Here is a 12060-nt window from a genome sequence, read left to right as displayed (position 1 = left end):
TTGATGAAGAAACCGAAACAGGCGATTTATCTGTTGTTGTTTTTCCAATTCGCGAATATGTTGTTGCAGCTAGCTGGACGAAAACAATTGTTTCTTAAAATACAAATCGGACATAAATTAACGCAATAAAATAGACAAACAATTGTCGGAATATTAAACAACTTCAAAATAGCTAAATCAGTATATTTCAACATAAGTGTGTAGTTGTAAAAAGTCTTGCTGATGCCTGTGTCGGACTGATGTATGAAGTCCTCGGTATACCATTAGCTTATCGAAAAAAGGATTCACATACTTTAAAAATAAACGCTCTGATATTTGAAAAAAAATCAAGGAAGAAATCAACAAGATAGCTAAGAAGAAACGAGGAAGAAACAAGATAGCAAAGCAGTGATTTACAAAACATTTACCTGTTATCAATATCAACAACGATTCGAAATGGGCCGTGCTCTGTGAAAAGGGGGTTTAATGCAAGCTCGAAAAGTGTCAAGCAGTCCGCACAGGCTAATCAGGGGCGAAACTTTCCACTTTTATGGTATTTTTGTTTACAAAAAGTCTCTTCTTAGCAAAAATTCAGTTAAGGCGGAAAGTGTCTCCCCTAATTAGCCTGTGCAGGCTGAAAAGGATAATCTGGGACGACACTTTAAGCACATGCATTTAGCCCCTTTTTCACAAAGCTCGGCTCAGATCATTTAAAGCACGCTTCAAAAATGCGTCGTATTCTTAACATAAATGAATTAATCGTATTAATTGATAGGCTTGCACTCAGATAAACATTAAACTAATAGGTACAATGTAATGGTCAAGTGCATCTTATTGTTCGTTAATTTATGTTTTTTTTCAATAATTAAAACGTTATGTCCACAAGTGTAAAATTTGAATAGTATTGCTTGTAATCAATATTGAAGTATAATACATATATTTGTTTTCAATTTTATGTTTGTCCAGTGAGTCGATTGGCATTAATCTCTATTGCAAAAGACGATCGGCGTTAAAATTAATATTGAGTTGTCATGGTTTTTCTAAATATTATTGAAAAGAACACTGGATTCCTCGGTTAAATGTAAAAATGAACCTGGCCGAAATTAAATTGAATACTGGATAATATACCAGATCCTATCATCATTAAATGTAAACCGTTAATAAATCATTTGACTCGCGTTCTGATAAAACTGGGCTTATTGCTTTTGCGTAAAGTGTCGCCCCATATTAGCCTGTGCAGTCCCCACAGGCTAATCAGGGACGACACTTTCCACTTTTATGGTATTTTTAGTTTCAAGGAAGTCCCTCCTAACTGAAGATCAAGTTTAGGCGGAGAGTGTCGTCCCTGATAAGCCTGTGCGGACTAATCACTTTACGCACATGCATTAAGCCTGATTCAAAAAGCGTATGCATGTTTGTTTTTTTAAATATAAGTAAGATGGATAAATGTTCAAGAATTCTTCGTTTACAATTATTTAATAATAGTTCTAAGCCGTGATGAAAGGTTGAAAAAAGTACATCAGTACCTTCGAATCCTTAATGTTTTGTCATGTAACTTGAACATACAAATATAGAGCAAAAGATCATCGCTCCACGACAAATGCGAGATTTAAACGGACAAACGGTTAACAATTTGATAAACATGGCAATGGATTTGACAAATGGCTGATAAATAGTCCTAGAATGGCGATAATGAAGTTATAATTATGATCAATAAGAGTCTGGGGTATACGTATTTCAGTTTTTGGCATGTTTTCGTGTCAAAAGAGTGGCAAATAAATGTATTTATATTGAATATAACATGGGTATTAATCAAATAATAATGCGTCAACCTTTTGACCGAACTGTCTACGAATACTAGTATGTGGTTGTTATAACTTAAGTTTACAAAATAGTGCAAAACAAATATAGCACTCCAGTTTCGTACATCACATCAAATGTTGACATTTTGATGTTGGTTATCATCGATTCTTGTATTTTATATTGACAATTAATCTGAACACACAAAACATCACCTAACTATCAAACAATTAACAATTGAGCCCTCACTCTGTGAAAGGGTGTTTAATGAATGTGCGTTAAGTGTCGTCTCAGGTTAGCCTGTGAAGTCCGCACAGGCTAATCAGGGATGAAACTTTGCGTTTTGTAGCTATTTTTCGTTTAAAGAAAGTCTCTTCTTAGAAAAATTCAAGTTTAAGCGGAAAGTGTCGTCCCTGATTAGCCTGTGCGGACTGCACTGGTTTATCTGAGCGACACTTAACGCACATTTATTGACCCTTTCAGTGCGGGAACCGAATTTTAAAGGCCTTTGCAAACAGTTTGGATCCAGATGAGACGCCACAGAACGTGGCGTCTCATCAGGATCCAAACTGTTTGCTATTCGGATAGTATTCTTTGAAAAAAATCGAAGAAAATGCTAATTTTAGGAATTCAGCAGACGACATTTTAGCAGAAGACAAATTACCCAGCATGCAAAGGGTTAAGTCCCTTTTTCGAAGAGCACGGCTCATTTGTTTAAGAAAGCTTTAAATTCAATGACTACCAATGACTACCAATGATTACCATGAATCACATTATACGCTATACATTTCATCGAATGTTTACCATTCTGTAATAAATGGTTACATTAAGTGTAACCATAATCGCCATAAAAATCGGAATTGAATATAATTGGTTTTCATCGACCATTCACTTGTATTTCGTGATAATGAAATATCGTTATTAGAAAGATTGGGCCAGTATATTATGCGGAATCAGCGAACAAAATGTGAAATAATAAAAAATATAAGTATGTTAAAACTTCTTATTTGACTTTATATTGTTTTTATTGCGCTCTTCGCGGTATAGGGTTTATAAGTCTGCATGTACAGTAGATTGTCAATGGTTCGAAGTCGTGGGGACTGACAAGAAAACTTCAAGCCATCCGAACTTTTATGTAATGTGTTAATTTACGTTTGTCGATAGTTTCGATTCTCCACTAGAAGAGTATTCATATTAGCAACAAACAAATACCAAAGATGGGCTTGAATATTTAGGTAACACTTATATATGTATATATGTATATTCTAAAACAGTCAATCATAAATACAAAAAGTATGATAATATACATGTATATTTAAACAGCACATTTTTTCGAAGCACATTTTCATTTACAATTCATGCATATGCACTTTCAATGTTCATGTTCATACAATAGTAACGTTATACGTTTGAACACGACATGTTATAAACAATTTCACAAAATATACTTGTTTAGAAATAATTCCATTCTTCCGCGTACTATATCTTTGCAAATTCGTGAAGTAAACTTACGCATGCATATACATGTACATATGACAATAACATAGTGGCCTAACGGTATACAATGATATTGACTTATCAAAGAAAGATTTCACAACACTGTAGAACATCGAGCCTCCTTTTAAATAAGCTGTAGCTGATCTATCAATAATGCCATAAAAAACATATTTTGGGTAATATATATTTAATAAAGCGAAAACTGTTTTCCCTAACGAAGCGTAATTGCTCCTATCGGGGTTGAATTGAGATTTGAAAAAAGTCGGTTTAAAACAACGCGAATTTGATGGTCTTCTGAATTTTAATGTGTTATGAAAAGTAAATTATAAAGTTTGAAGGATAAATTCTGTGGATATTCGTCACAACGATTGAAAAGTTAAAACCTTGAAAAATTTCAATGTTTGCATTACAGTACTTAGTTTATAAAACAAGATTCGACAAATACAAAAAACGTTCTAGAACGTGCGTTTGTTTCAGATTATTAGATACTCGACTATGAATAAAATAAAACGATCGACCAGTAATTCGATACTATAAATCTTGTTTCTGATCAGAATGGTAAATATCCGATGAAATGTATACCTTTAAATATGGTGGCTTAAAGCAAAGGAAGTTGAAATGATTAAATAAAACGGAAGTTCGTAGTGCAGGTTAATTTTAAGAAACACTATATTAAAGTTGTCGGTGAGGTCAACAGTTCATTTTCATTTTTTTCATTGACTTCCTTCTTAAACTCAACATGTACACAGAAATCTCATAAATCCAGCCTACTCAGTGTTATTCAGTATTTTCATTATTTAATTTTACGGTATGCTGATTTCATATTGTTTGATGTATTCAGTAATTTGAGTAAGGCCCTGCACTAGTTTGCCTTACACTGAATTTATACGGCATTTTATTAGTATCGGGACACGATTTGTTTTCTTTCATGCAGAAAAATCGGGAAGGTGGGGCGATATATTTATATTTACCCGGTGGATACGAATAACATTCCGCTCGTGATGTCAATTTATTACATTTAACATCAAGTACTCATTTGCCAAGTAGGGACTCTTAATACAATTAACTTATCAATTGTTTGTTCTTAAATGTTTAAGTGCTTGTTAAATTCTACCAGTGACTCATAACTGTGTATAGTTCCAACTGTTACTTACTGATGGCATACAGAGTACATAATAATAAATAAATTATATAGTTTTTGAAAGAGTTCTGTCGTAGTGTTACAGTTCTGTCGTAGTGTTAGCTATGATAACCTCAGGCCTATTGTAAGAAATCTTAGACAACAATCTCAGCCTGCAAACCACAGTCAGTATATTCAATAAATTAATAAAATCGCAGTAGTTGATAAGAATCAGTAATATTTTAATGTGTCCTTTATATGCGGTACATGTTTTTTATTTGCTATATACCTGTATTACCAATCCATTCGGGCGAAATTTGATAAACGAATTTGACGCTGAGCGAAATAAAATTGCCAAAAAATGTGTAACAGGCTGCATAAATACAACTAGATGCAAATGCCAATATAGTTTAGAGACGACACGACATCTTAAGATTGCCGTTTGTATCATTATCAATTGAACGGAGAATTAAAAGTACGTGTCGTAGAAAATGTAGGCTTAAGCTAAATTAATATAAAAATATATATTTACATTAAACAAATCCGGTGTGGGGTATTATCGACTCTACGGGTTCAATAAAAACAAAAAAAATATTTATATCATTTTAAATTTTTTAAGGTGTGGCAAGCCGAATAATATCTTATCAATGTGATGTGACCAAAGCAAAATATTCGAACCACGTTTAGACTTATTGTAATATTATTAGGAAATTAAGTCGCATAAATGTAAACCAACGAGTTAATCAAATAAACAATATTAACACACGTTGTAGAAATAAGTTTTACATGTATCACAAAAAGCACACATACTATAATATTGAGACATAAACATTGCAATTCATTGTAGTATTATGAGGACACACGTCATTTTACATAATAATGTGTTATTACCAATGCCTGCATCGGGAAAAAATTACATAAATTGCATAATAATGTATGAAAAGACAAGCGAGTGACGTATGAGGATATTTTGGTATTACAAGTGTATTTATTGACCCATTTATGCCTAGCGTCTAGAAAAAAGGCCAGGGTCTGCGCTGTTTGCTTAAAGGAATTTCTGTTAGAAATATTCTAAATATAGAAATAAACATACTAGACATCCCTAATTTTGGTAATTAATTGATCCAATTTAAAAGGATGGGAGAGTTCACTAGGCATAAATGGGTTAATGGAATCTGTTTTGGAATGCTCGTTCTTTATGAATTGCATGTCACAGCAATACGGTGGTATTTGTATTGAAGATATATAACGAGAACATATGCATTACTATAATAAATATGACATTTATTTATGACTATCGTTTGTAATTATAGTTTTCATAAATAAAGACCATATTGTTGTTGTAATTTTTTCGAATTTGAGCTTGTGGTCTCATCCGGATACTCTGGTGACATTGTTTGAGACGGTGTAGGAATCAGGTACGTAGCTTTGCCATGTGGGGCACTGATGGGAATTTATTTCTGCAGCGCAAAATAACTACATCAAAAACATTGTGTTCAACGCTTCACAACTGGAAGTGACAGCTATGATTTAAAATGGCCGCTTTCGACTAATCTCTTAACCCATTTATGCCTAGCGTCTAGAAAAAAGCCTTTGCAAACAGCGTAGACCCCGATGAGACGCCGCATGATGCGTCGTCTCATCGGGGTCTGCGCTGTTTGCTTAAAGGAATTTCTGTAAGAAATATTCTAAATCTAGAATTAAATATACTAGACATCCCCAATTTTGGAAATAAATTGATCCAATTTAGAAGGATGGGAGAGTCCACTAGGCATAAATGGGTTAAGGTAAAATAAACCAGGTGTTGGTGTGGGTAAGGAGAATGGATGGGAATAATGGTACCCACAAAATGCATCTGCGGTACGAAAGGATCTGGCACATTTCAATGGTATGAACAAACAGCTGTTTCTTTGCCTTATTGCTGGTTTGATTTAATTTGCACTCCTATATAGGCGTTATAAATTTTTAATGCAATACCAGTACGTCAGGTTTAAAATGCAGGTAGAGACGAACTTGCGTAATCGGTGATTTTGAACGATATACAGTATTCGTTTAAGTTTCGTATCTTCTGTAGACGATTCATTTTTATTTTTTCGCAATGAATGGGGAATGCTGTCTTTTGTAAGTAAACTGTTGGAAATGCGGGTGATTTATCACCGTCAGTATTTTAAAATATCGCCGAAGACGGTAAAAAAAACTTATAAAATATGTATTAAAAGACTCTTGTCACCAGGAAGCTGCGTCTGCGTAATCTTTGGCCGAAATCGGTCCCGTCTCGATGAATTATTGATGGAGCTAATTGCACAACAGAGTTGGAATATAACTAACAAACACCAAAAGAAAAATTGCCAAGTGTGTGCGGCTGTTTTCAAAGTCAGCAGTATGTTTTGCCTCTTTAATGGAACTATAGTACGGATAATAGGTGATTTGAGAAAATAATATTAGTTTTACCGCATTTGTTAAAGTAATCGGCACCAAAGAATAGCAACTCACAGAGTGGTAATAATACGCGAGTTTTAACTGAGTTGTCTGTATGAATTAACACGTGTGTGTGTGTGTGTTTTGTGCTTATTTATTTTTTTATCTTATATTCGAATAATTCATTTTTTTAATTTGTACTTTGATACACTGATTTGCACATTACGCTTAAACAAAATTAAATATTTATCTAAGTGGGTTGCACACAAGATTTATAAGTGTGTGATTTATCAATTCACTGTCCTTAGGGTCAAAATAGATTATTTACTTGTATATGCCAGTTTGTATTTTTTTTTATCCTTTTCTCACGAACTTTCAAAATCTTAAATGACGAAACATGTTTTATAAAATTCAATTAAGAGACAACGAATTATTTTCTGTCATAGCAAAAATTCGCACAAACAAAAAATTATTAATAATCAATTGCATTACGAATGATGTATTGGCAGAATTCAATGGGGTTGATGTTGTATAAGCATCTATGCCAGTAGTATATGCATTAAATCGTTTATGCAACGCAGTCTTGTACAAGTGTTATGAAAAGTATTGTTTAAACTTTAAAACATGTGGTTTACCAAAATTTACGGACATTTGGTATTACTAAGTCGATATTTTAAATGTAATACAAAAGCGAAATCGTAAAAGTATGTACTGCCATTTGACATTTATGAAAAGGCATTTACAAATTAGTATCATCATTTTAGTTTATTTTTTTTTAATACACCATAAATGTTGCATACGAATAATGTATTCATGTCTGCCTTCGAAGTACGGTGGCATAGAGGTGACATTCACTCCTCTTTTTTCAAATTGCACTCCTCTTTTTTCTATCTCGTGGCCACGAGTTAGCTATGTCGTGGCCACGAGATAGAAAAAAGAGGAGTGCAAAACTAAATAAAAGAGGAGTGCATTTAAAAAAAGAGCGGTGCAGTAAATAAAGGAAGGGTGCATTAAACAAAAGATGAGAGAATTTCGAGATCTCGAGATCCCGACTTAGCTAACTCGTGGCCACGAGTTAGTTAGCCAATCAAATACTATCTTGGTCCCCCAAATTAATCAACCAATGAAAACGTCCCAAAAGCAAGGCTCTGAAATAACATAACATACTACTATTAGTACTACTATTACTACTACTACTACTACTGCTGCTGTTGTTGTTGTTGCTGCTGCTACTACTACTACTACTACTACTACTACTACTACTACTACTACTACTACTACTACTACTACTACTACTACTACTACTACTACTACTGGCCACGAGTTAGCTAGGTCGGAATCTCGATACCTCGAAATTCTCTCCTCTTTTGTTTAATGCAACCTTCCTTTATGTACTGCATCGCTCTTTTTTTAATTGCACTCCTCTTTTATTTAGTTTTGCACTCCTCTTTTTTCTATCTCGTGGCCACGACATAGCTTACTCGTGGCCACGAGTTACTAAGTCGTGACCACGAGATAGAAAAAAGAGGAGTGCAATTTAAAAAAAGAGGAGTGAATGTCACCCTTATGCCACCGTATCGAAGTGAAATGCATTTCAACGTTTTCGAATAACAAACACTTTAAGAAAGGCTTAGAATATTAATCAAAAACGATGTTACGAAAGCAGCCTGATAATCGACTGTTAAGTACATACACACAATTATATTTTGGTTAATAGTATGTATTATGTAAGCAAATTAGAGTGAATTCGTGTCATTATTGTGTTTGCATGCGCAATTATCCTTCATTAACGTCTACACATAATTCATTTTTATTTGTTCGTGATAGCTTTAAAATACCGTTAGATAAAAAACACAATAATTGAGCAATATTTCGGATAACAATGTTGGTATTTTGGCATATCGGATCCAAATTTTATTTGCCTGCAGTATTAATATCTGAATCCGCTGATGGATTACAAACTTCCCTGAACAATGTGCTTGAGTATTGCACGAATTGGAGTACAACAGTTAATGTCGACAATACAAAAAACGTCATCTTTCGTAAAGACTGATTAAAAATGGATATAATTGGGTTTATATGAACAATTCTCTTGAAATCGTAAAGATTTTTATTTATCTAGGAATAGTAATGTGAAGATGTGGCTCATATATACTAGCCACAAATACTTTGTCAGCCAAGGCGCCTATGGCGATGAACTGTTTATTTACTGTTACAAAATCTTTCAATGTACCTGTTAAAATTATGTTTTATCAGTTTGATGCCTATGTAGCCTCGAATCTTAATTATGGAGGCGATATGCGTGGATTTACTTAAGCTGAATATTGAGCGTGTCCAAAGCAAATTCTACAAATGGCTTTTACATGTTAAGCTTCAACAAATTCGAATGCTTTGTATTGGTAGATACCCGATGTATTGGTCAATTTGCAATATATTTCTAAAAAATGTTCAACAAAAAGTCGTCCAACTGTATTTTAAGCAATATTATTCGTAGACAACGTAAATAAGCTTGTGATTACCCTCACTCCAACTCATGGGCATCAAACGTTCGAAAACTTTTGCAAAAATCAGGTTTTAATGACGTGTGGGAATATACAGAATATGTTAATGTTAACAGCTTCATTGTAATATGTTTCGCAATAGATTACATGATTTGTTTATTTCAAAATGGCAAACGGATGTTAATGTTTCACTAATACAAGGAATTGAAACACGTTGTTGAAAGATCCGTTTACTTGAACATAATTGAAAATTCTTAATTCAGAAACACAAAAGCAGAGTTCAGATTATCTCATCGTGCTCTATTTATAGAAACTGGGAGGCACCAGAACATTCCATGAAATACAATCATTTGTCTGTCTTTGTTCGAGCCCAGCTGAGGGTTACCTTTTTTTTTTATTCTTGATTTTTTACTGGAGCTTTTTATATCCAATGTTTACATTTATCAATGTAAAGCCTTTAATGACAAACTTCATAACTTGCCAAAATCTGTGAAAAGATTCCTTTAACGAATGTGACGACTTCATGTATGCTTAATAAATTTGTTGCTGTTGGTTTTACTCTAATTTCTGTGATAATCCCAACAAATTAACCACATCTACGGTATGACTTGTCACATATTCAACATGAATTTGCGTGGATATGGAAACCTTATGCAAATTTTGCAATTAGAGTATCTATTTTCAGATGGCTTCAAAATGCTTGACGCTGGTTTACGTGGGCATCGTTATGACGTCATTGCTTGTCCATACGTCACAGGGCGCTGTTGTAAATTGCCTGGTTGGACTGATGGTGTGCTCGAAAAAAGCGCGGTCTGCAGGGGAAAACTACGAGACCTTTGGTTGCTGTGAAGGTTACCTCGACTGCTTGAAGGCGTGTGGCATCGACGACGTTCCGTTAGTATTTTATTTTATCACATACATTAAGCACAATCGATTGCTTTAAAACACTAACACTTTAACTTTGTGAAATCGTCTCTTTTGCAACACGCTTATTACATCGGTGGTTTTTAGAATGCCTTGTATACATTTCAATGTAACGCCAAACGAGTAGAACTGTGATCAAAGCGCCATATTTAAAGTGGGAAACATAATTTTTGTTTTCTGCAACTTTCATTCTTATTCATACTGTTTAGCATTATGATAAAATAGTTCGAGATTATTAAATGCAGATGAGTTTTATAACTCAAACACAAAGACACGTTCCGCGTTTATGGATCTTTTTTGGAAATGAAGTCTCCCCTGGCGAAAATCAATTTTACGCGGAAAATATCGTCCCGTATGAATGTTCGGTCTGCACAAGCTAATCTGAGACGATAGTTTACACACGTGTATAAATACATTTTTTTCTAGACCATTAAATGTATTTGCTTTCATTACCATCTTTCTGTGAATGAACGTGTTATATTGAATACCATGAAATTACATAACCTTTATAAGGGGCTCTTTCGTGTTGTTATTCAACACTTTTAAACAGAACTCAAATTATGTACATGAAATGATTATTACGGGGATAACCGTTTTCAAAAGGAAGCATTGGGACAGGTGGCGTGAGCATTGTGACTGGTGGCGTGGGGCTTTAACCCATTTATGCCTAGTGGACTCTCCCATCCTTCTAAATTGGATCAATTTATTTCCAAAATTAGGGATGTATAGAATAGATATGTCTATATTTCAAATATTTCTTAAAGAAATTCCTTTAATCAAACAGCGCAGATCCTGATGAGACGCCGCATCATGCGGCGTCTCATCTGGGTCTACGCTGTTTGCCAAGGCCTTTTTTCTTGACGCTAGGCATAAATGGGTTAAGCCTTTCCCACTCAGAGACAAAGTAAAAATGGCATACAATAGAACAGCCTGTGAGTAACTCGCAGTCTGTTCAGGTTTTATGCTGCCCTCTGCTCATCAGTAACTAAGGGTTGGAAATGAAACTTGAATCTAGTAAGAAAGTTCTTTAATTAAATTTGACTTTCTAAGGGACTATACAATAGTCAAAATACGTTTCTAAGTGGTAAAGGGTTAAGCGAACCTAACCCGTATATAAATATTTATTTGTAAAAGCTATTAAGTTTAACTGTTTGAGAAAACATGTTTTATTCACAGTTGTGGGCAGATAGAGGTCACAGACTTCGTCAATATCAACGACTCTACCGAAGAAGACATGGACAAACGCGGGAGTTGGAATAAACGCGGAAGTTGGAACAAGCGCGGAAGTTGGAATAAACGCGGTAGCTGGGATAAAAGAGGCAGTTGGGACAAAAGAGGAAGCTGGGACAAAAGGGGCAGCTGGGATAAGCGAGGAAGCTGGAATAAGCGATTTGGGCTCCAGGACTTGGAAAATGACTACCCGATGGTGAATTCAGAATCTGAGTTCGATATACAATAATAATAACAATATGGGTTGATTTTCAACTTAAGTACCACGCTATATTGTAAAATATTTCAATAAATGGAAGCTGAAAAATGACTTTTATTTAAAAAAAAACATAACCGCATATAAACTCGAATAAGGTACCGTTTTGAGTCGTCTTATTACATTTATTGCAAATCTCAGGAGAGATTATTATACACCAACGCGTACAATCTTATTAGAAAAAGGTGGGATAAGAACATAATCTCAATACATTATAGTTCATACATTATAACATGCAATGTTATAGCTTCCAAACATTAAAAAAAGTGAACGACAGACAAATGCACGTGTTGTTTGTGTAATAAATTTAGGCAGAATGTGGTTAGACAAAAAAA

The 12060-nt window shown here is 34.3% G+C and overlaps 1 protein-coding gene across 1 annotated transcript in view; it reads left to right on the top strand.

Annotated features, from left to right (window-relative positions):
* The window catches only part of LOC127857984 (uncharacterized), a 29530-nt gene extending 17510 nt beyond the window's left edge, over positions 1-12020 (top strand). Inside the window, exons 3-4 of the mRNA XM_052394796.1 lie at positions 10001-10209; positions 11416-12020. Of these exons, the coding sequence (XP_052250756.1) occupies positions 10001-10209; positions 11416-11698 (492 nt within the window). The 3' untranslated portion in view covers positions 11699-12020. The remainder of the gene's footprint in view (positions 1-10000; positions 10210-11415) is intronic.
* The last annotated feature ends 40 nt before the right edge of the window (positions 12021-12060 follow it).

Source organism: Dreissena polymorpha, chromosome 14 (genome assembly GCF_020536995.1).
Source record: "Dreissena polymorpha isolate Duluth1 chromosome 14, UMN_Dpol_1.0, whole genome shotgun sequence".
NCBI classification, from domain to species: Eukaryota; Metazoa; Mollusca; class Bivalvia; order Myida; family Dreissenidae; genus Dreissena; species Dreissena polymorpha.
Note: the sequence above shows the minus strand (reverse complement) of the source record. Positions and strands in the feature narration are given on the sequence as shown.